The sequence below is a fragment of the Juglans microcarpa x Juglans regia genome, chromosome 1D (genome assembly GCF_004785595.1).
Source record: "Juglans microcarpa x Juglans regia isolate MS1-56 chromosome 1D, Jm3101_v1.0, whole genome shotgun sequence".
Taxonomy (NCBI): Eukaryota; Viridiplantae; Streptophyta; class Magnoliopsida; order Fagales; family Juglandaceae; genus Juglans; species Juglans microcarpa x Juglans regia.
The window spans coordinates 49,682,201-49,708,241 of record NC_054594.1 but is presented as its reverse complement, the minus strand read 5'-3'; the positions used below and the strand labels follow the sequence as shown (position 1 = coordinate 49,708,241).

The following is a 26,041-nucleotide window of genomic DNA, read 5'->3' as shown; positions in this document are numbered from 1 at the left end:
AGAAGGATTTATTTTATTACATTGAATTTCTACTTTACACGAGGAGGTTCTGCAGTTGTCATCATAGATATCTCAAAAAAATTCCCAAAAAGGAAGAGTCCCAATTTATACAAAAAATGGTAATAATTTGAAATATAGAAACAAATTATTATCCAAAGCAATTCTTTGATTAGAGAACCCACCGCGATAACCTTGTGGATTTCCATGATTATGATGGGAACATCTGACTGGACTTGATTTAGCCAGAAAACTTGCCTCTTAACTTCTATCAAGTAGCTTTTGCTATACCACAAACTGATTAGATCTTCATGAAGAACATGATGTATGCCCCTTGACTCTCCTCTCAGCTGCCATACCTGCAGCGACGGAAGGTGGCAAATGTCTGAGACTTCCAGTTAATTTTTCATTATTTTCTGGTACTGTTGATTTCACCGTGGCAAATAGAGATTCAACATCTTTAAGCGTCAAGACAGGTTGATCTTGATTTTTTGTGTTCCCACTGATGAATGAACTGGTATCCCTGCTTCTGTTCAATTGGTATAGGCTCTCTTCAACAGTGCCTTTAACCTTCACAAAAGAACAAGATAGATTTAATTACCACTTCTCTGCGCATCCAACTCTTGCGAAGACTTGTAAGTGGGAGAATGAGTGTGTTGTTAATATGTATGTGTGTGTTTACGTAAATACTCAATTGCCTTGCATAAATAGAAAGATGGACATACTATGAAACGATGAACAAGTGTCCTATTTTTCTGCCCAATTCGGTGTACCCTGCTGATAGCTTGTGCTTCTGCTGCTGGGTTAAGTAGCGGCTCTACTAGAATAACATGCTCTGCTTCTAAAAGATTGAGGCCGTTGGCTCCATGTTGGATTAGGATCAATAACACCTGAAAAAAATCCGATGCTGGTTGCTGGGTACGACTTTTCCAAGTTCCCTCTGCACTGTTATTCTGTCCTCTAAACTTGCTTATGGCAGTATGTGATTTCCTATACTTACAAAGCTGCAACCATAAGCAATATGAACACACGCATGCACACATGCGTGTACACATACAAACACAAAAACAAACACACGCATGGCCATCAAAGCCGGTAAGTACATACACAAGCACTATTAGCAATCTGAGAACTGAAATGCTGTCTAGAAAACCATAAGAAAAAAAAAGGGGAAAATCGAAAACAAAGAAAACGCTTGTGTGAAAAGCCTTGGATGCTTCAATTTCCTCATTGATGCCGTATGTGTGCTTAAATATTCAATAATGCACTTTATTGATATATGAAGAATAGATGCCACCCTCCCTCCAACATGTTATACTAGGTTGGGGTAAAAAAACCTGGCGCTCTATATTCTTGTAACCAAATTTCTTACTCTGTTTTTCATCCCCCAAAAGAATCACTTGCAGCAAGTGCAATCATAATAAGCATGTATTAATATTGATAATTAATTGAAGAATCACAAGCAACCATTAGAAACAGCCATCTACTCCAATATGAACATAATTAATTGAATTTTTCTTATATGAATACAAATATTTTTTATAGGTTTATATGAGCATTAATAATTGATACACCTTATTTACCAGTTTACCATGCTTTTATTTTCTACTCAGGATATTTTAATCTACTACGTTCGATTTTTTATATATACCGTAGTTAAAATGATGCCGTTTCACTTAAATTTAAGTGAAACGGCGTCGTTTTATACCTAAAGTGTACAAAAAAAAACACAAATTTTATACATAACATATTGAAAAAAATATGAGTGAAACGACACTGTTTGATTTTAAACCAAACAGCATCATTTCGATTTGAGATCGTCTTCTTCCCCCCCCCCCCCCCCCTCCTTCTCCGATTTTCAGTTTCTCTCATTCTCTCTCTCCCCTCTGCAACACACACTCTCTCAGACGAACCTTGCCACTAGCGGGACCGAGAACTGCTAGAGTCGATACGGCCGGTATTTCTCCTCCCCATCGAACGGTACGTTCGGTTGTTCCATGCAAATCCCATCGATCGGTTGGCATTGTTTTGGCAAAAAACCACACCGATAGTGTCGGTTTTCACCCCTAACGTTCGATAGGGATGTGAAAAATTAGTCCAACGATCAACGGCTGCTGCAAGTTCTACAGCATTCAACTCAGGAGTAATGGAAGATACATTTTTTTTTATAAGGAATGAAAGATACATACTGCCTGGAGTTCATGCAATATCAGGACTAGAAAGTATTTTCCCATACAACTTTAATTTTAGGAGCTGACTTTTGAATGCGGTGAACACCAATCTATGGAGGTCGTTAAAAGTAACAAAAAGGTACGTAGGAAGGCTCTTTTTTTTTTCGTTGGAAGTCCTGAATGCCTTGATTCTAATTCTATCTTATGTGGCAACATGAAGATCTTGACTATTAGAATATTAATTAAATAATTATATTAACTTCTTTTTATCGGTTATATAAGCATCTCCCATCTATTATAAATTTTAGAATAATTAGTGACTAAATATGGGAGCAAAGTCATGATCTTGAATTCGAATATTGATTACCCTATTCAATTCTCATTTCAATTATACATAAAAGTAATGCTACTATACACCCTAATTTACACCACTCACTTTGTCCCCTTGACATGGCACCGCGTGACTTAGTAAAAATATATATATTCAAAATAAAATGGCGCCCTAAAACACAAAAAGATGAAAACTAAAATTCTAAATTTTCTCTACTCTTTTATGTTTGTGTTCTTAAATTTTTAAATAAGCCATGTGGCACCACATTGTAGTGTTACATCAAGGAGGCAAAGTAAGTGGTATAAATTATGAACATGGTTCATAGTAGCATTTCTCATTAAATATTGCATATGTTAGACCTATTTATTAAAAAACATTTGAACCCATATACTTGGCTATGCCAATCAATCTCATCAATAAAATTATTGTTTATTGATTAAAAAAAATTTATGACAAAAAATTCTGAAGACCGCGCAAAAGCAACGTCTTTAACCTGGAAAAGCCTTATTATAGGAAATTTGGCCAACAAGTGATTGGAAGTTAGAATATTAATTTAATAATTAAGTTCACATTGTCCCTAAACTTTTGTGACCAGTTATTTAACAGGGGCCCGTTAGGAAAGTTACCAAGCCATTTGGCCTAGTCTAGGAGGAGCCTTCACTTTATCATCTTATTGAGTTTATGTGATGTTCCTTCAATGTCATATTTTTCTTGCGCTTTACTTTTACCACGTCTGCAGTAATAATAATTTGGATAATTTTTCTGGAGTGGGCTGCAACAATGGCTCATGTGTCTTGCGTCGTTCATGCTTTCAGCTTCCCCTTACTAACTAATTGGGTTGAGCACCTGTTAGATTCAATATGATTGGGCCATATTTTGTCTGATTTGTCATTCCAAGAAATAGATTCATCATTCCATCCCAACCGATTCAAGAACAAGAAAAGAGCTAATGCCAAAGGAACCATGTATTGAAAAAGAAAATTTTGAGCTCATCCATCTTCCACTTGCAATCCTAAAAATTCCTGTCGTTCCCTCCCAAATACATCTAATTAACTAGATAAGGACCATCTTCCCAACTGCAGTAATTTGTGAACACTCATAACTCTCTCCAATTGGCAAAAAGGTCTACCATCCTTCCAGTCATAACCCAAACCAACGCAACTCTACCAAGAAAGATGCCTCTGTGGCTATGTCTTCACACTATACCATCCTTCCTTGAAGGCTGTCTTTACACCATAAATCATGCAATAATTTAATCTTATAACTATCACCCACCACAAGTCTACTAGGATTAGAGAATCTCCCCACCACTTCTATGAATTTTCCACAAATCCAACCCATGGAGCCCATGAGCTTCATTTGAAAACCTCTGGTCCAAGCACAATCAAATTTCAAATCCACTACTACTTTCCTTAAAGTCTTCCCTTCATGCTGGTAATGGCAACACCAAAGCCACTTCCCTAGGAGAGCCCGATTGAACAAGAGCAAATTTTGAATCACTCAAAACTCCTTAAAAAATGGGAGAGCACTCCTTGGCCCAATGAGATTTGACCTCTTGACCTAACCTACTCCATAGAAAGTATTGTTGTAGCTTCTATATTCTTTTGGCCACTAGTGTGAAGCAAAAACAGTGACAGGAAATATGTGGCAAATCGGATAGTGTACTTCTGATCAATGTAATTCCACCACTTTTGGATAAGTGCATCCTCTTCCAAGTAACCAAGCGGCACTCAATCTTCTTTATCACCCCATCCCAAATAGACTTGGCCTTGAAAGAGGCTCCCGCTGGGGAAACAAGATATTTCAAAGATAAAAGAGGATACTTTGTACCCAATGCTAGCCAAACTATCTACATTAGTAACATTACCACAGGAGCGAGCTCTAACTTTTCCAAATTCACTTTCCACCTAGAGACAACTTTAGAGCAAAAAAAGAGTTCCTTCCAAGATCAAAGGCAGTCTGGGTTTGCCCCACAAAAATACAAGGGTATCATCTACAAAGAGTAAGTGGGAAATGTTAAGAACACCATGATTACTAGCCCCCACAGAAAAGCCTGAGTGGAAACCTCCTTCACTTGCTAAAAAATTTTTACTAGAAACCTCCACGACAATAACGAAAAGTTCTGGAGATAACAGATTACTATGTCTTAGGCCACAAAAGATATCAGAGAAACCGGCCATTGTGCCATTCACCAAAATAGAAAAGCATATCGAAGAGATAAAATGCATTGTCCAAGATTGTCATTTTTCCAAAACCACATCTCCCAAGATCAATAATGAAGAAATTCCCAATAACATGATCATAGGTTTTTTTCAATATCTAACTTGCGAAATACCCTTGGCCCACCCGAGTTAAGCCTATTCTCTAGTCATTCATTGGCAATAAGCACCAAGTGAAATGATCTTCTCAATGGCCAAACTAAACGAATTAGCCAAGACTCTAGCTATTATCTCGTACACTCCATTCACAACACTGATGGGTCGGGAGTCTTTAACATCTATTGCCCCAACTTTTTTAGGAACTAGGGCTATGAAAGTAGCATTAAGTCTTTTTCTCAACTTACTATTGGTATGAAAATCCTAGAATACCTGCATATCGTCATCTTTAATCATATTCTAGCAAGCTTGAAAGAAAGCCATGATAAAACCATCTATGGCCTCTCAAGCCACATGTCCATCTCTTCCTCAAATGGTCTCAAATGCTAGTCCGTTACGCTGAAGCCTCCATACAACAACAAATGTTGATAGTATTGCACCCTAGGATTTATAATTTCAGTTTGATATGAAGAAACTGAGCCATCAACCAACATCTCAAATGGCATCGTTTCTCCCATGCGAATGAGCCATTCAATTGAAGAACTTTTTTTGATAAGTAAATTCAATTCAAGAATTTACTACACTGGTCACCCTCTCTTAACCATAAAGCCCTTGATTTTTGCCTCCAAGGCATCTCCTTCATTAAAGTCCTATCAAGACCAATAATCAGTAGGTTTTTCTATACACTCTTCTTCAGATAGCATTCCCTCCTATTCCACACCTTGAAAGTCTTGTAAATCCCACAAGTCTTTAAGTCATTCATCAATTACTTTAGTTTGTGAGCAAAGATAAAGCTCAAAGTACCTTGGAAATGGTAGGATGACGACACTACCTAACCCTATCAACAAAACCTTTTGCTTTTAACCATATATTCCCAAACTTAAAGAGATACTTTCTACTCCTTTGAAGATCTCCACAATCGAAGCTAATGGCCCAAGCAAAGTTTGGGTAGTCTCTTTTGATACAAATCAGGAAAGTGCACCTCCAAAGCTAGGGATACAAGGAATCTATCAATTTTAGACCAAGGATTGTCTCAATTATTTCCTTTTTGATGAAACCCCAAGGGGTTGGCCCAAGTGGTAAAGGCCTTGGTCTTGGGGTATCACTCCCTTCAAGGTCCAAGGTTCAACACATCATAGGTGCAAACAATCATTTGGGGCCACACCCCCTAGTGAAAAGCCAGTGATTTAACTAGTTCCATTTAGGGAAACTTCCGAGGGTGCGGTGCACGGAATCGGAGTTTACTCTGCAGGGGTGGGTCCGAAGGGCTCTGCCTTGGAGAGGTTCCCCTCCCTAACCCCTTGACTACCCGACCCCATAGAATGGGCAGATTTTCCAGGCCCACAGTCTAGTCTCCACCATTCCAACCCCAAAACCAGAAATCAACAGACGCAAACCCTAAACCTAGAAATTCAATTCAGAGGAGATCCTTCTTCCTCCCTAATTCAGAGCGCAAGAACACAAGGGGATAGAGGATCCATCCCTGAATATATTTCCAACTCCAAATTGGGCAATGCATCATCACACCTATTCATGCCAATGTGGCCAATCTCAGCCACTTCTAATGTTATCACCTCCTTACCCTTTTCCATTATAGTCTATTTTGAAGACAAAGAACTACCCAAGGAAACTAGGCTGGAATTGGGGGATTTTGCAATGAATAAACAGGGCTTCCTTCTTTGCTGCCTAGCACCAGAGATAATTCTAAACCCTTCCTTAAATCAGAACTGTGCCCCCATATCATCTCTATACCCAAGGAAGCTCATTTTCCTCCTTTCAGCTCCAAAATCAAGTTCTCCAAGCCTACTCCTCCATCTTCTTAGCCTCCAAAGCCTCATTTCCATCCCTAAAGATGTCTCCAAGCACTGTAATCTGAAAGCATGCTCCTTAGTTTCTGTACCATTCCAAGCAAATCTAGGGGGGAGAATAGTGTCTTAGCGTTGATGAAAGGGGCCAAAAAAATTTTCCCAAGGCCAATGGAATGAGTATTTCTTGGCCTTGATTCCATCTGGATTGTCTGTACTTTGAGAGAGCTTCCTCACTCTATGGTGGCCGTTGTTTCGTTGTTTCGTTGTTTCCCTTGGCTCGGAGCTAGGTTCTTTCAAAAGCTCTTGTTACTTAGAGTTTTCTGATTATGATTGCCACTGCGGAGAGGTGCCAAAGCTTCACCACCCTTTGTTGGCTTTCTCTGATCCCTCCCTCGCTGAGGACATTCAGCTTGGTCGTTTCAGGTTCAAGAGAGGACCTGCGTTGTGTTTTAACTTTCAATCGGATTATAACTAAAGGGTTGGGCCAGGTCTGCATTGGCCCTAGTCCTTCATTGACAGAGTTGGGCTTTAGCAAGCCCCCTTGCCCTTTCGAATTGGGTTGACCCAAGCATTAACTACTTTCAGGCTCAATGAATATAAAAATGGACCGTCCGTTTCTAGCCTGCAGCACAAGGCCCTTTATAGCCATCCTCTCACACCTACCAAGCTCAGGCCCACTTCTAAACTCTTAGAAAGTTTGAACCTTGCTGAAAGCAAGTTCTGCTACCTCGAATTGGCCAGCTTATCTTTTGAGGATTTCTGAGCTTGTCTTTGGTGTCTCTGGGTTGCCTTGTTGATTGTTTCGAGATTTGGTGACTGCCTATGCCCTAACAGAGCATTGGCATACGGTTTTTTCACATCTAGAATGGGCTGAGCTGCTCCCAGCCCCCATCGAATTCCTTCATTCCGATATCTTTGACCCATCTCAAGCCTTAAGTGCTCTCACTGTTCTACATACAGAGCCTATAAAGGATTCAAAGAAATCTGCCACCTTAGTCAACTCACCACCAAAAGCTCTCAATCCAATTCCAATTCTTCATTCCTGTACGGAAATAAAGCCTTTCTCCCACCTTATCATATTCTTTTGGAGCCAAGTATCGCCCCTATTTTTTGAGCAATATCTAGCAGTAGAGGTTAATTTCTTACACAAAGCCTCAGCAAGATTCATTCTTTCTTTTGTCTTCGTAAGAGTTCCCATAAAGGATAGCAGCCAAAGCATGTTAAGCTACCATTTCCCAAAACCACCAAGTGAAGGCCACGCTTGCTTCTATCATTTATGCACATCACTGAACTTCCTCCCCCTATCAAAAACTAAAACACCTAGGACTCGATGATAATTTACTTTGAATGACCTTTTTTTTATAAGCATTCAAAAATTAGATTCTCATAGATTTCCTTCTAGCAAAAGGATCCAAAAGAAATAACTGATTCATAGACTTCTCAGAAATTTCTCTCAACCACTTCAAATCCATCGCTTTCTTGTTAAGGGATTGGTTCAATTGAGCAGATCATATGTTAGGCCTCGTTTGGTTACACAGATGAGATGAGAAATCTATAAATAGTAGTGAAATGGTTTGGGTTAAGATTTTTATGGGGTTTTGGAAAATGAGAGAAAAAATTGAATAAAAAAATTACAGTTAAAAGAGGGTTAGAATATAATTTTTTAATATAATTTTTTGTTTTGAGATTTGAAAGTTGAATTGTTTTTTGTGTTTTGGGTGGAAGCTTGAGAAAGTTGTAATGATTAGGTAATGATTAGGTGAAAAAGTTAAAAAGTTGAAAATTAAAAATTAAAAATGTTTGTGTTTGAATAGTGCTTGGATGTAGAGATGAGATGAGATGGTTTTAAAAGTTAGTGAAACCAAACCAGGCCTTAGTCAGATCTCTATCGGTGAAAATCTTTTATGTATACTTGATTTTACCAACCTTCTTTGAACTCATTATAATTATCCCAAACTGAATGGAAAATATATTCTCTAAGTGCTCTATGGAGGGGAATAGACGAAGAGTTCAAGTTTCATTTGGTGGATTGGGCTACAGTTTGTACCCCTATACATGAAGGCGGGTTGAGAATTCGGAATTTGTTGGTTTTCAACAAGGCTTTATTGGGTAAATGGTTATAGAGACATCATGAAGAGCGGGGACCTTTATGGAGGGTGATCATAGATTTAAAATATGGGGGATTGTGGGGAGGATGGTGCTCAAATGAGGTGAATGGACCACATGGGATGGGACTTTGGAAACACATAAGAAGAGGCTGGACCAATCTCCACTGATCAACATGTTTTGTAGTTGGGGATGGATCTAGAATTAAATTCTGGAATGACTTATGATGTGGAGATCGAATCCTCAAAGAAGCCTACTCAATACTATACAACATTGCACAAAGAAAGGCGGCCTCAGTAGCAGAGCTTATGGATCTCTCTAGTGGTTCACCCCAATGGAACATCATTTTCTTTAGAGCCGCTCAAGATTGGGAAATTGACACATTTATAGATTTCTTCAATCTTGTACACACTTGTAGGTCTGGAGGAGCGGATAAGATGATATGGTCACCATCCAAGAAGGGGGGAGATACACTGTACAATCATACTATAAATCTCTAATGACACACTCTACAACAACATTCCCATGGAATAACATATGGAAGACTAAGGTCCTCCTAAAAGCCTCTTTTTTTGTATGGACAGCTTCGTTAGGGAAGATTCTCACCTTAGATAATCTAAGGAAACACCGCTTCATTGTATTGGATTGGTGCTACATGTGTAAGAAAAATGGTGAGTCTGTGGATCATCTATTATTGCATTGTGATGTAGCCATGAGTTTATGGAACGATAAATTCACGAGAGTGGGACTCATTTGGGTAATGCCAAGAAGAGAGTTGTTGAATTTTTTGGCCAGTTGGAAAGGAGTCCGGGGTAATTCTCAAATTACAACTATGTGGACGATGATACCGACCTATCTATGGTGGCGCATATGAATGGAGAGGAACAATCAGAGCTTTGAGGATCGTGAATGGACAATGGATGAGCTTAAAACTTTTTTTCTGCATATTTTATTCCATTGGTTGATTGTAATAGACTTTAATGGCATGAACATACATAATTTTCTTGTATCTTTAAACAATCATGCCTAGGTGTGGCTCTTGTGCATGTCCCGTGTACTTGGTTTTGCCTATTATCAATAAAATACTTATTTACTGATAAAAAAAAAGTGCTTTAGCTTATTATAGCCAAGAAAGCAGCAAGTTCCATTCATAATAAGTTGTTTGAGGATCTCTTACCTGCCTCCTTTCATCCGGATAAAGGTGATCTCATTAGCAGTGAAGGCATGCTCCAAAACATCAAGGACATCATTCCAACTCGAGAAAACAAGAATTTTTGCTTTTGGATCTGTATGCTTGATCCACAAGATCCTTCTTGTGACTGCTTCAATCTTCAGGATAACCAAGATAAAATTAATAGGATAGGAATAAAAACTAGCATAGACGACCTAATTAAAATGGCAGGAAAATTGAGAGAGAGAACTAAACTAGGAAAATTAGACATCGCGTTGCCAAGAACTCAAAAGGAATTATATTTGGTGGAACCCTTCACTTGAGATCTACCAAGTATGAAGAGTAATGGGACCAACTTTTTAGACAAAGCAGGATGAATCTTGCCATGAAAGTATTGTACTGCACAAACACAAGCATACTTAGGTACCCCAACTGGCATAGGTTGACTCTATAAGTCTATCCACCAATTAAGCCAAGCATTGAGTCACTGACAAGTTCAGGTCGATGATCTATTTTACAGTTATTCAAACGTAGAAAAAGTGGCAACTAGTCTTGAGGGAAAAGAACAAATAAACTGCACATAGCAACACGTGCAGGGACAAAGAAGTAGCATATCATTGTAAGCCATGCCATGTCTAATATGTCACGGGGCAAAGCATTACATAGGAATCATACCTTTGTTCCATACGAACCCTGAACAATCATAGATTCTTCACACTTCTCACGACCTTGATATGTATGCCACACAGGTGAATTGAAAAATTCATTTTTTCTATCATCAGCATAAGCTATATTTCCAAAATCTGTATGCTGTCGGCATGTTGGGCACATTACCCATTTAGGTCGAAACTTATTATCATGTACTCTCTGCTCTGTCATTGAAAATAAACCTGCAAGAGGCAAGCGTGAAGTCACAATTAAATGGTGTATAATAGACAAAATCCATCAATACGATAGGAATCAAGAAAGAGAAAGCCCTGAAAGATGAAGGATGGGAACATATTTCCAGGAAAATCATGATTTAGATTAATGAACGTAAGGCTTCTTCCCCTTTTTTATAGGTATCTCGTTAGTGAGTCTTCTTTTCTGTTCTCTAAAGGAAGTACAAGTTACCATAATGTCACAAATGGTGTTTTCCTCCAACTAAGGGGACTTGAGGATTTTCTTCAAGTGGTTAACATTTTGAGAAAACAAAATCTTTGTTTTAGGAATTTAGTTAAAGGGACCTCAGTTATCTTTCCCTACTTTGTTAGGGCAAATAAAGAGTAATACAATGGATACAATAGATAAAGACTTACATTTACAACAAGTAACATGCCCGCACTGAAAAACCATCTTTTGATTGCTCAACTTTTCTTGACAAACTGGGCATGTTTCATCATCAGCTTTAGGTACACATCCACTTTTATGCTCTGTAGAAGTCGACAGCCTACCAATCTCTTGAGTTAATGAGGAATTAGTAGGGCTTTCCAGTGGGGACTTTTGTTTCGATAGTACCAGACCCTGGAAATGATACATACACTAAGTACCAACTGCAAAAAAGGAAATATACTGATGAAAGCCAGTCATAAACTTGAACTTTCAAGATTGCTGTGTTTGTTGTACCTTCAAATAACGAAGCTTCCCTTTTACACGTGACAACAAGGTTAAGGAGCTGAATTTGTCGTCAGAGTATTGTACACTAGCTGAAGGTAATTCATCTCGACTCAAAGCATCAACAGCTTTTTCATTCTCATTTTCACTTATGTGTAATCGTGTTGTAGCCATTTTAAGTTCATCATGCGCACACAGAACTTGAGCTTGGGCTGTAGCCAAGGATCTTGCATGGCCATACTCCCTCCGCATGCCCTTAACCAAGTGAAAGGAAAAAGTGTTAAATTTTAAAGATCTTTGACCATGCCTAGTTGCATGCAGTAAATTAACTAAGAACTCCTGGAAACTTTTGAGCAGAAATTAGCAGTCAATATAATAAAAAAGCATTAGGTCAAATCATTCCATGCAAAATTGATAAACATCTGGTGGCAGGTAAGCAATTGGGGCCAATAAAAAAGGATCAATAAGGCTATACCTCTAGAATCTGAAGCTGCATGTTGGCTGCTGACATACCCTCGCTTCCTAACTGAGCTTTGCAATAGCCCTTTATAACCCCAAGAACAATCTCCAACTCGGATGGAGATTTTGAAACCTATAAACAGATACGATAAGCATAAGAGTAATGAAAATAAGTGCTTGCACTTTTTTTTCCTCTCAAACAACAATTAATTGCCTGAAGTGAAGATGACAGCAATATATTCCTAGAGTATCTGTATCAAACCCAAAACAAGGTATAGTTGGTCCACTTAGAGTAATGAACAGAATATAATGAAGTTTCAACTTAAAAAAGGTCAAATAAGATTTAAATCCTTTCAGTATTTGATATATGAGTCATAAACAAGGAGACCTTCCAACTCTTGATGGACAAATATAATTTTTCACAAATGATTTTGACTATGGCTTGCTGCACCGTAATTAAACTTTATCATGTGAACACCACAAAAAAGTATATAACAAAAAAAGGGTCAATCTACATTCATCAATGGAGTAACATACAAACCTCTATAAAATCACACCAGTACCATATATTACAACATAGCAATCTGCTTCAAACATCGTTCTTCGTGTGGATTCCCTACCAATCTAAGTAAATATGGGTTCTCGAACCTCGTCTCTATGAACCAAATAACAAGAGACTTTTTTTAAAGGATATGTACTCAGAAAGAACAAGGAGAAGAAGGCCACACACACACACACACAGAGAACTACATGTCTGAATTTGATAAAGAAGCAATCTGCTCCAGGCCACCGTGTGTGCGTGTGTGTGTGTATGTGAGAGAGAGAGATTTAACATCAGTGTGTAAACAAAATATTGGTCCACTTTAACCATAACTTGGGATACATAAACGAAGAAGAGATTTAACAACTAACCACAACTCTTTCTCCAACATCTCTCTTCTTTCTAACGCTGGATGATAAATCTGGCGGTGGTACATTCCAAAAGTACCGGTTGCGTGCAGAATTTTTCTTCTGCAAATGTAAGGCCTCTTCAGCAGATGTAATCATCCCCCCATCTTCTTTATTAAGACGAAAAAGCCTTGCTTCATAATCCTGGAGAAATAAGTCAGATGTCCGCAGAAAACAAATTTTAGTTGTACAAGAGAGCATCATGGTTAACAGACAAGTTTGCGAGCAAACCTGAAACAATCCATCTAGTTCACAGGCAACACATGCAGGACCATCCCCATTGACCTTGCAATTTCGACAGTATCTCACACGTTCAATATCCTCCTCTTTTGGTTTCTCCATTGTACGATCAATTCCCAGAAGTTGATCAAGTAACACTATCCTAGAGGCTTCCAATTGATCCAAACCAGTCTGGATATGATACTTTAGAGAACTTAAGCTTCGAAATCTGGACTAGGAGAAACAAAAGTTATTACCTAATAGCAATAACGTTTGACATAGCTTATATTTACTGCTTATCTTCTATAGAAACTCTAAGCAAAGGGTTTCACCTTTGCTTTCTGAAGTAGCACATTCCTAATTACCATGGAATCCTATGATTTCTAGCACTCTTCTCCTCTTTGAAAACCTGGACACTTGATGATAGACACTGATGTCTACACTGACTCTCGAGGATAGACAACCAAGTCTACACTGAGGGTTGTATAGTCACTGATTTTAACAAGGCTAGTAAAATTGGAATTGGTTTGGAATCAAAGGACTGATTCAATGAATCAGATGATTCAACAAACCGAATCGGGCGATTCATGAAAATTTTGAATCTGTATATAATGAAATTCAAGCCTTACTATCATATATAAAAGAGTTTATATGAATTCATTGACTAGTTTAAATAAGAATATTAAATAAATTTAAATGGTTTCAACAAGCATGTAATTCATGTATTTGACCTCAATTGTCCACATTTTTTTTGCCTCAAATATTATCATCTACAAAGGATAGATATTGTTAAGTAGCACATAAAAATGGTAGTATTTTGTGTGAAGTCACAAGTTTAATACAAAATACTCATTTCTCTCCTAATGCAAAGTCACAATCTCTACATGGCTTTTTTCCAAACTTGTTGGGAAGTGGCCAAGGATGATATAATGGGGGTCTTTCATGAATTCCATGAAAATGGATGGTCTGAAAAAAGCCTTAATGCAACCTTCATTACTCTTATCCTCCAGGTGTTGAAGAGGTAAAAGATCATCCCCCATTAGTTTGGTGAGCGGATGTGCAAGATCCTCTCAAAGTTTTGGTGAATAGATTGAGCACGGTGGTGGAGAAATTAATATCAAAGCCCCAAAATGCCTTTGTCAGAGGAAGGCAAATTCAATGCTTATTGTCAATGAATGCTTGGATAGTAGACTCAAGTCGAGAGATCCGGGGCTCATGTGCAAGCTCGATATGGAAAAAGCTTATAACTGATTGGAAATTCCGGGTTTACATGCTTGAGAGATGTGGCTTTGGTACAAAATAATATTCATGGATCAAACATTGTATCTCTACTGCTTGCTTTTCTATATCAGTGAATGGCACACCAAGGGCTTCTTTAAAAGCTCCAAAGGCTTGCGACAAGGTGACCATCTTTCACCGCTACTTTTGTGCATAATGCAAATCCATTCTCATGGAAGAGTATTTGGAAGACAAAGGCACCCATCAAGGCAATCTTCTTTGTATGGACGGCTTCCTTGGGGAAGATCCTCACACTAGCAACTTAAGAAAATGTCGAATCATTGTCATGGGTTGGTGTTGTATGTGCAAAAAGAGTGGAGAGTCCATTGATCATCTCGTACTTCGTTGTGAGATTGCTATGATCTTGTGGAATGAGTTATTTGTTCGGATGGGACTAGCTTGGGTGATGCCGAGAAGGATAATCGATCACTTAGCTTCTTGGAGAGGCCTTCTAGGCAACTCTTAGATTGCACCAATATGGAAGATGGTCCCAATATGTCTATAGCAGTGTGTTTGGGAGGAAAGAAAAGAAAGAAGCTTCAAAGATTGAGCGGCCAATAGATGAGCTTAGAAATTTCATTTCCAATACTTTACTCCATTGGTCGATTGTGGTTGATTTTAATGGCATAAATTTTTATGAATTTCTTGTATCACTAAACTAGCACACCTTGGCAATGCTCTTGTATATGTCACGTGTACTTGGGCTCTTGCCTTTTTTATGATCAATAAAGTTTTGTTTATCGATAAAAAAAATCTGTTCAACTAATGTAAAGAACACCATGTTTTATCCTTCCGTTTTTCTACCATTCTTATTGTATACAAGGATGAGAATTTTAATATATGTTTAGTTCTATCATATATCCATATAAGAAATACAAAAACTCATTTAACAAATAAAATAAATAAACTGGTTGGAACTGGCACAAATCAGTCTGAAATTAACTTGAATCGGCTGATTGAAACAGTTCACTAAAACTGCTTCAATTTTTGACCGAATCAAGTTGAATTGGCCTTAATCAAACCGTTTTGTCAAGCTTTCGATTTTGATGCACTGCGCCTATGTTTAGTACTGTCTACATAATGACTACAATGTGTCACTGATTTTAATAAATTCCACATCTCTGCCAACTTACCATATCCTCGTGGCTTACAAGTCTTTTAGCTCAAAGTAGCCACATGGCCTCATAGGGATATTCAACACTCTTAGTTAGACAGATGGGGTTAAAACTAAAAGCTTCTGATGCAAACAGGAACTATTACAATTAACAGTTCATGAAATCAAAAGTAGTAGCAGTCACAATACTTTAATGCCAGTGATGATATAGATGACTAAAACCATAACTAACCGGGATGAAATTCTTGATGACCTCGAATTGTTTGGAGCTCGTGAGATAGCTTCTTCAATCTTTCTGATCAACTCGCTCGAGAAGTCCCTGTTCTGCTCAGCATGATGAAGGGCTTCCAACCACCAAACTCTGTGTTGATTTTTTCTGTCTCTAAATGCATTACTAACCTTCAAAAAATAAAAAACCTCAAACATAACTTAAGAAAAATCTAAGATATAACTACTAGCACGTAAAATTTACAATCTATATAGCTATCCAATCCGTTTGAAACTTAAGAAGGGAGCTCCTTAAAAAGTCATAACCTGAGGCATGGTGATACACAATGAATTCTAAAAATGCCGTGCACTATGACATTTCTGTCATATGGAAGAGATTACTTAACAATAGTTAAGCATCCAAATCAATAATAAAACATAAAAGAATTCTCAAAAGCAAGAGAAGAAACAAAATTTTCTTCACTTTTCTCCTTCAAAGCAGAAACAAAAGCATTGTGGTGAACTGTCATAAAAGATTCATTGGGAAAAAAAGAAAAAGAGAAAGCATAAGAGGATTTTACTTCTCTTTTCTGCTGCAAAGCAGAACCAAAAGCATGTTTGGGAAACTGTTATAAAAGAGTCACTGGAATAAAGAAAAAGAAAAAACATCAGAGGTGTAGATTCCAGATTACATGCTCTTCTGTACCCACCCCCTCTTTTCTTTTTCAGTTATGTGGAAAGCAAAAAAAATAAAAATGGGATCACCCAGAATAATAGTTGATGCTAAGGGGAATGATTGCCAAGGAAGTGCAAGGTATTGAGAGTGGACACGTGTTGCCTGCAGAAGGTGAAGTGAATGAAAAGAACTCATAGGGGCAATAATTTCGTTTTGTGTCATCGAGAGGGCTGTTTTCATAGTGCCTACGCCATAATTGGCTAGAAAGAATAAAGATCACGCACGCACACATTCAGGCAACATTTTATTTTATTTTATTTTATTTTATTGATAAGTAACACATTCAGGCAACATTAAGGTGGTCTTGTTTAAGGTTGGGGAGAGTGACACCTGAACTTTCCCTGAGGAATATAGTTGATTCAGCTAATGTAATGACCCAAAGAAGGCCTAAGCAACATCTGAGTCTATGCTCCAAAAAGACTTGTCAATGTTACAATTAGAGCCCCTTGGAATCAATTTAAAGGGCTTGAACTTCTCCCCCAAGCAATGCGAGGTCCCATTTACCACCTTCCTATACACAATCCAGGTATTACAATCTTCCAATCGTCCCCTTAAATCCCAACATCCTTGTTAGGCCAAGTTCAGCATAGGTGGCACAGCTGAAGTCTCACACTTCTGGTTAGGTTTGGCTCTAATATCATTTGTAACAACCCAAAGAAGGTCCAAGCTACCCCCGGACCCATGCTCCCAAAGGACCAGTCGACATTACAATTGGAGCCACTTGGAATCATTATAAAGAGCTTGAACTTCTCCCTCCCAATTACGACTAAATGCCAACTTTTTCCCACCTAGGATTGTTGTCCAGTCTGTGCAAAATCCTGTGACAAGTAACTACTGATAAAGGCGGAGTCCTTTTGAGGGTGTTTGATAGACAAAGAAGGTTATTACACAAGTGTGAGGAGCGGCTACCAAGTGGTGGGCAATAAGGGATCACAAGATAAGGCCGTTGCATGCCCTCGCATTACCCTCTTCTCCTAAATCATTCAAATGCAAGAAGGGAAAAGAGGGAGCACTTGAAAAACTGTCTTCCCAAGTCGTACCATTTATCCCAATGCAAGGGAGGCTTTGGTTGTAGAACATTGCAACTTCCAAATGGCATGCCCCAGTGGCATGTAAATTTTATTAGAGCACTTGGGATTAGGAAGTGGAGATGCTCTCTTCAACAAGTTGTATTCTTTGTGGTGGAGAGAAAGAGGTGATAATCTAATATGTTGGATCCCATCCAAAAGACAGTATTTTTTTTTAGGTTAAATCCTATTTCAAAGAGCTCCCTTTAACTGGCTCTTCATTTATTTGGAAGTATATTTCAAGAAAGTATATTTCAAGAAATAATGCCCTTCAACGGGTGCATTTTTGTTAGGTGGCATACCTCAGAAAATGGTCCCTATCTGCATGTGTCGGTGTATATGGCAGGAACGAAATGATAGAAGCTTTGAAAACTGTGAGAATGACAATGGAGGAGCTGAAAGTTTTTTTCTTTAAAACATTGTTCTCATGTGTGGGGGCCATTGTATGTAATGGACTAAATGTTAATGACTTTTTACTTTTTTGATAGGTAATCAAAGATATTATATTCATAGAAATAGGCAAACCCCAGATACACATGAAGTATACATAAAGAACGTCTAACTAGAGGTTACAATAGAAAGAAGATCATGGACACTAAGTCCGTTACAAACTATGGCCCCTGCCCATAAGAACAATGACTTAAAAAAAGAAAAATCTTAGCTCATCCATTGTTCTCTCTTGATCTTCGAAACTTCTAGCATTTCTCTCCCTCCAAAGACTTTTTACTATCAGTTGTAAACTCTTGTTAGGTATTTCTCATGTATACTCCATGTATACTTGGGCTTTGCATACTCTTATGAATAAAATACCTTGATTACCAATCACAAAAAAAAAAAAAAAAAAAGAATTGGCTAGTGAGTTATGGATGGCAATATTTAGCACTTTCGGGATTGAGTGAGTAATGCCCCCAACAAGTGGAGTTGTTTGCATGCTGGTGGAATCCTGGTCGAGGCCAAAGAAATTCAAATGTTTGGAAGATGGCGGCCACCTATGCTTAACGTGGTGTATTTAGCAATAACAACAATCGAGCTTTTGAAGGCTGAAAAAGGACGGTGTTGGAGTTAAAAGCTACTCTCATCAATACCTTCTATCTTTGGAAGGTTGTCCACCACAACATTGTATCTCTTAGTTTTCTAGACTTTAAAGACTTGTGCCCTTCTCATAAGTTGGGTGTTTCCTTTGCATATTCCCTATGTACTTGGGTTTAACCCCTTTGTGCTTTTAATAAAATGCATTATTACCGATAAATAAAATGCATTAATTATTAAAAACATGACCAGGGCCTTATCTGAATTGACATGGATTTGGGAGGTCAGAGGATTTTGAGATCTATTACCATTACCATTTGCATGACAATTGCGGAGGATTGATAATGATCCTAAGAACTCCCTTGGAGGGTAGGTGAGAACAGTGGTTGGGAAGATCTCTAAATTGGCTGAATTTGTTTTCTTGGAGGCCTCAACATGTCTAGGAAACAAATGCAGTTGCCAATTGTATAGCTAGCTTATGTTCAATTTTGGTTAGTTAGACATGTATGCTTGGATCACTTCCACATGGAACTTTGGTGTTGTATGAGAAAGATGCAAATGGATCTACAATTTTTTATGATCCTTAACAATTTTTCAAGTTTCACCAGAAACATATGAACTGATTGCATATAGAGCTGTCATTAATTGTAATGTATAATCAAATTGCAGCACAAATTGATAGTAGATTCATACCATCAGCGTGTATTATTTTGAATTTGATAGATAAAAAATATAAGATATATATTGTGTAATAAATTCCCCATGCCAAGGAGATTAGGAGGAAACATACCTGCATGTAAGATTTTCTGAACTCTAGTTGAGCTACGGATAGCTTTGAACTAAACGCAGATAAATACTTCTGCTTTATATCCTCACACACTGGTCTTAAAGATCTTTCAGTAATATAACTGGATGATAAATGGGGCTCAATATCACATTCTTGGTCACCATTTGAGCTATTTTCTGATATGCTCGATGTACAATATGCTGGATCAGCCTCAAATGTAAAATCCACATCGTCTTCCCCACTCACTTTTCGCCTCTTCACTTCTTGTTGATTACACTCTTCAATCCCATGCATTTTCAAGGCCTTCTTTTCACAGCTTCCAGGGAACTGTTGTCCCTCTAGGTGGAGTTGTTCTGAGCAGATCTCAGCAAGATTATGATGAATGTGAATATTCAATAGAGGGTCTAGACGAAAATCTTCAGAGTGCTCTTCAACTAAAGCCAATGCTTCCTTGTACAATGACACTGCTTGACAAAATTTGTTCTCAATTATAGCTATCCCAGCAAGCCCATTTAAAGCAACAACTATTCTCCTCAGAGCTTCTTCCCCTTCTATCCTGGTCTTACCAATGAGCACCTGTAGAATTTCCTCCATAGTCATGGGGGATTGTTGCAAAGAACGCAGGCCAGAGCTTCCTACTTGAGGATGGCAGCAGGCCTGGCGAAGCTTCAAGAGTGTGTTCAGTAGCTTTCCAGCCTCCGCATGGGTCACAAAAGGATCAGCAAAAGCATCAGAAGATACACAACCTGCAAAAAGTAAGCATGAACATAGGATAAAGTTAAAAAATTGCTTGCCCTACTTGAAAATTGGTATACTTTCTTGTGACTCTTATAAAAGTCAGGAAAAAAAAATTAACCACCTTGGACTTTTCTCTTGAGAAAAACATCTTTCAAACTATCAATTACTTCACGGGCATAACTCATACAAGTTTCATGTTGCCTTTGGTAAAAGTGCTCTTCAATTGGTGAGAAAATGAGCCAAGAAACACACTCATCCTGAGGGGGAAGCTGCAACTCATCTGCTACATCTTTTTTTGATGAACGCCACATGATTTGTTTAAAGAACTTATGTGTAAATTCCACAGCTCCTGCATCTCTCCTCTGAAAAGGTAGAGAGAAAATTTAAGAAGCTGGAGAAATATACAAATATTTGGAACTCCACAAAGACATGGTAAAGCCACTCAAGAAAAGAGACTAAAGGACATTTGTAAATGTACACCAAAGATCCATTGTCCATTTTACTTCATTATCTGGGGAGGGGGGTGTTTAGGTATAAGTTATGTTCCATTTCTGGGTACGTTTGGATCCCAAACCCATCTCAACTCATCTCAACTCATCATTACAACTTTTTCAAATTCCAACACAAAATATAATAAACAATTCAACTTTTTCAAATCCCAAAATAATAATAATATTAAAAAATAATATTCTAACAATATTTTATCATCTCAACTCAACTCAATTCAATATCCAAACATAGCCACTTTTTCCTGACTCCTTGTAATCCCTCAAATTTTTATTCAAGTCACCATGCCAATTTTTTTCATCAATCATGCCAACTCTGGTATAAAAACATGTGGCAAGATATTTTATACTATGGCCAATGGATTTTGAGCAACAAAACAAGGGGGAATCAAGAACTTGCATGAAGCAAGAATCGAATCAATCAGAATGGAAACAGGAAGGAGAGGCGAAAGGGAGATTTTCAAGCCTCCAATCAGCAAGCAACAACGGCTGAAAAGCCATTGCACGCTAGCTTGTAGTTGAGGGGTATAGTACAGGTGTCCCTTTCTAGGATTATATTTAATATAAGGCAAGCTTTTTGGAACCCTAGTTTTCTTCAGCTTGCCTTCTCCCCCATTTGAATTGTTCCTAAGGAAAATAATAGACGCCGTCTTTTATGCTCCATTGCATGTGGGCAGCTCGTTCAAACAGCTGAGGGAATGCTCAGAAATCTCTTAACACCATCGCTTCCTTGATGGGCCAATGCTAGTTATCAATCATCATTTGCAACGAATATTCCTCTTTTATGTTCCATTTTTCTTTAGCTGCTAAATTCCTCAATCGATTGATAAAGGTAATGAATTCAAAACCAGGCTGCATTTTATCATTCACCAGATGATGGAGATTGGGGGGATGTTCCACTAATGCAACTACTGGCTGGTGATTCTGTCAATTACATCGTCAAAAAAAAAAAAAAAATTATCAGTAATGACATTGTCAAAACTTTATTAATCAGTAATAACTTAGGAAGAGGTCCGAATCAACATTCAATTAGAACATTTTTTTATAGGTAACATTCAAATAGAGCATACCCTACTCTCAGAATTTTTCACCACGTCTTAGAGGTGTTCTCACAGGCTACCCAATGCTTTCTACATATCTAAATTGCATCATCCTTCAAACCTATAACAGTATAAGTTCTTACAACGTCTGAAACAAATTCCATTATAAAAAAAATTTAGGAAACTCGTCATAGTTTCTGATATGTCAGAGAGACATGAATATATTTCACTTTCAGTCATCCCTTTTTCATGGTTTTGTCTAAAAGAACGCCTCTCTCTCTCTCTCTCCTTCATCCAAGAGAAAGATCAAAGTCAATCTCTCTCATACTCACACATGTAAAATAATGTGCACCTTGTGATAAATAATACAATGGCTGAATTCAACATATATTTATGATATGATGGCAATATTGGTCAAAGAATCTAAATGGCTGAATTTTGAGTAACCACCGTTGCACACCTCATGAAAACTATAGAGAACCGCATACCTCATACGGATCTCGTACAACTTCACTCCACCACCTCGAAACATCAAAAGGACTTGCTTTAAGAAATCGTAGAAGCCCATACAAGTCGTCCAGTTTGCGTTGTATTGGAGTCCCTGTTATGCACCAGCGATGCTTAGCATATAACCGAAGAGCCATTTCTGTGGCAGCACCAGCATTAGTTTCCACCATTTGAGCCTCATCCAAACAAATCCTCCACCAGAATATTCTGGTGAGCGGAGTTGGATTAACAGGATACCTGCAACCAAATGACCACCCATCTTGAAACATTTGACCAGAGAGCTCTGAATCCAAAATCAACTCATTAATGCTTCAAGAGAATGGTATCGAAGGAAACCAAAAGTCTTCTTCACAAGTGGACCGCGTAACTCTTTTACAATAGATAATTACTCATATATGACTATGTTTTAAGCTGGCCATCAACCTATCTAAGGTTCCTCCTTGTCTTGGGGCTCATCATGCAAAAATGATTTTTTGATAGGTAAAATAAAATTTTATTGTGTCAAGTAAATAGGTGTTGCTCAAGTACACAAGAAGTATATTAACTCATCATGAAAAAATTGATAGCAGTAACTGTGACACTGGCAGAGTTTCCAACATAAAATTGTGGCTTCCTTTAATAAGGCACAAGGTAATGAACAAACAAAAATAAAACAAACCTGAAAAACATATCACTATCCAGTGATGGTTGAAAGTAATCAGGTCAAAATATCTATTCTGAAGCAAAAATAAATAGATCCAGATCAACAGCAACACCTTCCCACCCAAAGCAAAAGAAATGGAGAAGGATAATGATTATAATTCATGAAAATCAATTCATGATTATCATTTATTCTGTGTATACATCCTATGTACTCCGGCTATGCCTTTTTCTATCAATGAAGTTTTACTCTTACTTAACAAAAAAATAATTCATGAAAATCAACAGCCTTTAGATATGGTGCTGGTAAATCCTCACAATATAAAGGTTTTGCACAATGGTCATAATCTTGCAAATTCATCTAAAACCACATTCCAACTAAGCAGTTTCCATTGAGATTTTACAGCAGTAAGACAATCGGGTAGGATGGATGAATGTCTCAGATACAAGGAAATCATGAACGTTCATAACATTAAAATCTATTACAATTGACCAATGGAATAAGGTATTAATAAAGAACATTCTAAGCTCGTCCATTGTCTGCTCACGATCCTCAAAACTCCGACCATTCCTGTCCAACCATATGCACCACCATAATCAGATCGGGACCATCTTCCACATACCTGCTATTTGAGAGTTATCTTGGATGCCTCTCCATCTGGCCAGTAAATCAACCACCCTTCGTTGCATCACCCAAATGGAGCCCCACTCTAGCAAAGATATCATTCCATAAGCTCATGGCTACAACACAATGCAACTATAGGTGGTCCACGGACTCCCCACTTTTCTTGCACATATAGCACCAATTTAACACAATGATTCAGCATTTCCTTAGATTATCTAAGGTGAGGATCTTCCCCAATGAAGTTGACCATATAAAGAAAGAAGCTTTTAGAGGGGCCTTAGTCTTCCATGGGAATGGATTTGTATTTTGTGTCATAAGGGACTTGTAGAACAAATGTACAGTGAATCTCCCCTTCTTGGACGGAGACCAAAAGATCTTGTCAGCTCCTCCATTGACTTTACAAGTAATACACAAGATTGAAGAAATTTGTAAATGTGTCAATTTCTCAATCTTGTGTAGCTCAAGGACAATGGCATTCCATTGAGGAGAACCACTAGAGAGATCCATAAGGTCTGCAATTGAAGCCTTTTGTCTCCATGCAATAGCATACATCGCTGGTTAAGCTTCTTTTAGGGTTCGACCACCACACCATAAATCATGCCAGAGTCTAATTCTGACACCAACCCAACTACAAATCATATGTATCAAGAGAAGATTGTCCATCCTCTTCTTATGTGTTTCCAAAGCCCATCTCATGTGATCCGCTCACCTCATTCAAGCACCATTCTCCCCAATATCAACCATATTTTAGATCTATTATAACCCTGCACAAAGCTCCTTTCCCATTTTGGTATCTCCACAACCACTTACCCAATAAGGCCATATTGAAAACCAAGTTCCGAATTCCAACCCTTCTTCGCGTATTGGAGTACATACCATAGTCCAATTCACCAAATGAAACTTGAACCGGTAAGCCACCTTGCAAGGTAGTGGAAATAGAGATAAAAAGTATGTGGGAGTACTTTTTATCAACATAACTCTACCACCTTTGGACAAGTATATCCTCTTCTAGCTAGCCATATTACGCTCCATTTTTTCCAACACCTCATCCCATATAGACTTCGACTTAAATGAAGTACCCAAGGGAAGACCGAGATACTTCATTAAAAAGGTTGAAACTTTGCACCCCAGAATCATGGCCAAGTTCAATACATTTGAAACATTTCCAACTGGAACTAGTTCTGACTTGGCTAAATTTACTTTCAAGCCTGATGCTGCTTCAAAGCAAAGTAAGAGAGTCCTCAAATCTTGAATGTGATTTTGATCAGCTCAACAGAAGATAAGATTATCATTTGCAAATAAGAGGTAAGTCATCTCAAGAGTGCCGGTTCTTGCTTCCCCCAACTACAAATCTAGATAGAAATCCGGCTTCCACAAGACCTGTGACCATTTTACTAAAAGCTTCCATTATGAAAACAAAAGTTAATGGAGATAGGGGATCACCTCGTCTCAAACCCCTCAAGGCTTGAGCTTCTGAAGAAACCCATTGGAGTATTGTTCACCAAAATGGAGAAATGTATGGTGGATATACAAAATTTAATCCAAGAGCACTATTTCTCACCAAGGCCACACCTCTCAAGCATGTGTAACAAAAAAATCCAATTAACATAATCATATGCCTTATCCATATCAAGTTTGCATAATAACCCTGGTTCACCCAACTTGAGTCTACTATTCAAGCATTCATTGGAAATAAGAACCGAGTCAAGAATTTTTCTACCTCATACAAAGGCATTTTGGAGCTTAAAATAACGTTCTCCACCGTCGTGCTCAATCTATTAACCAATACCTTCGAAAGGAATTTTTGCATCCCACTCACCAAGCTAATGGGACGAAAATCTTTGATCTCCACCGTTCCCTCTTTTTTAGAATGAGAGCAACGAAAGTAGCATTAAGGCTTTTTTCAAAACTACCACTTTCATGAAACTCATGGAAGAAGCTCATGATGTCATCTTTAACTACTTCCCAGCATGCCTAAAAGAAAGCCATAGTGAACCCACCCGAACCCATAACTTTGTCACCTGCCATACCTTTCAACACCTTGCAAATCTCCACCTCCTTGAATGGCCTCTCTAACCAGCTTGCTCCTTGATGGTCAAGCGACTCAAAAACAAGACATCTAGGCTATGTTTGGATGTTGAGCTGAGCTCTCTATGAATAGTTGTGGGTTAAGATGGTGGAGTGGGTTCTGTGGGACCCACCTACGATGAGTTTAGATGTATTTGGATGTTAAGATGAGTTTAGATGTATTTATGAAAAGTTGAAAAAGGTTGTAGATCCCACGTGTAAAAAGGTCTTAAGTTGAGATAAATTTAGTGACTTGAAAGTTAGGCATTTGGATATTAGAAGAGATCTAAATCCGAACCGAACTCAGCTAAGCTGAGTGCAGTCAAGGAACCAAAAGCCCCTAGTCTCGGTCTCCAAGAAAGTTGTTTTGAGAGTAGTCAATCATAATAGTTGGTGATGTGATGCGCGATCTCAGGAGGGTTCGACGTGATCCTCCCATTGTGTCTTCTATGTTAATTAGCCAAGTGATGGAAGAACTTGGTGCACTTGTCCCCTTCTTTTGACCATAAAGCCATTGATTTTAGTCTCCAAGAAATCTCTTCTATTAAAACCATCCTTTCAACATCTGAGGTCACAAGCTTTT

The 26,041-nt window shown here is 38.2% G+C and overlaps 1 protein-coding gene across 3 annotated transcripts in view; it reads right to left on the bottom strand.

Moving 5' to 3' along the window:
- The window catches only part of LOC121241260 (E3 ubiquitin-protein ligase SHPRH), a 44,155-nt gene continuing 18,114 nt past the window's right edge, over positions 1-26,041 (bottom strand). For 2 of the 3 annotated variants that reach the window (XM_041138966.1, XM_041138958.1), the window contains exons 7-19: positions 22,109-22,364; positions 20,196-20,436; positions 19,340-20,082; positions 15,743-15,909; positions 13,131-13,347; positions 12,864-13,043; positions 11,968-12,084; positions 11,505-11,747; positions 11,198-11,402; positions 10,575-10,789; positions 9,906-10,057; positions 723-987; positions 1-567 (exon numbers count right to left, since the gene is read on the bottom strand). In XM_041138966.1, the coding sequence (XP_040994900.1) occupies positions 307-567; positions 723-987; positions 9,906-10,057; positions 10,575-10,789; positions 11,198-11,402; positions 11,505-11,747; positions 11,968-12,084; positions 12,864-13,043; positions 13,131-13,347; positions 15,743-15,909; positions 19,340-20,082; positions 20,196-20,436; positions 22,109-22,364 (3,262 nt within the window). In that variant the 3' untranslated portion in view covers positions 1-306. Of the gene's footprint in view, positions 568-722; positions 1,002-9,905; positions 10,058-10,574; positions 10,790-11,197; positions 11,403-11,504; positions 11,748-11,967; positions 12,085-12,863; positions 13,044-13,130; positions 13,348-15,742; positions 15,910-19,339; positions 20,083-20,195; positions 20,437-22,108; positions 22,365-26,041 lie in introns of those variants that run through there. The other variant, XM_041138974.1, reaches the window with a different exon arrangement.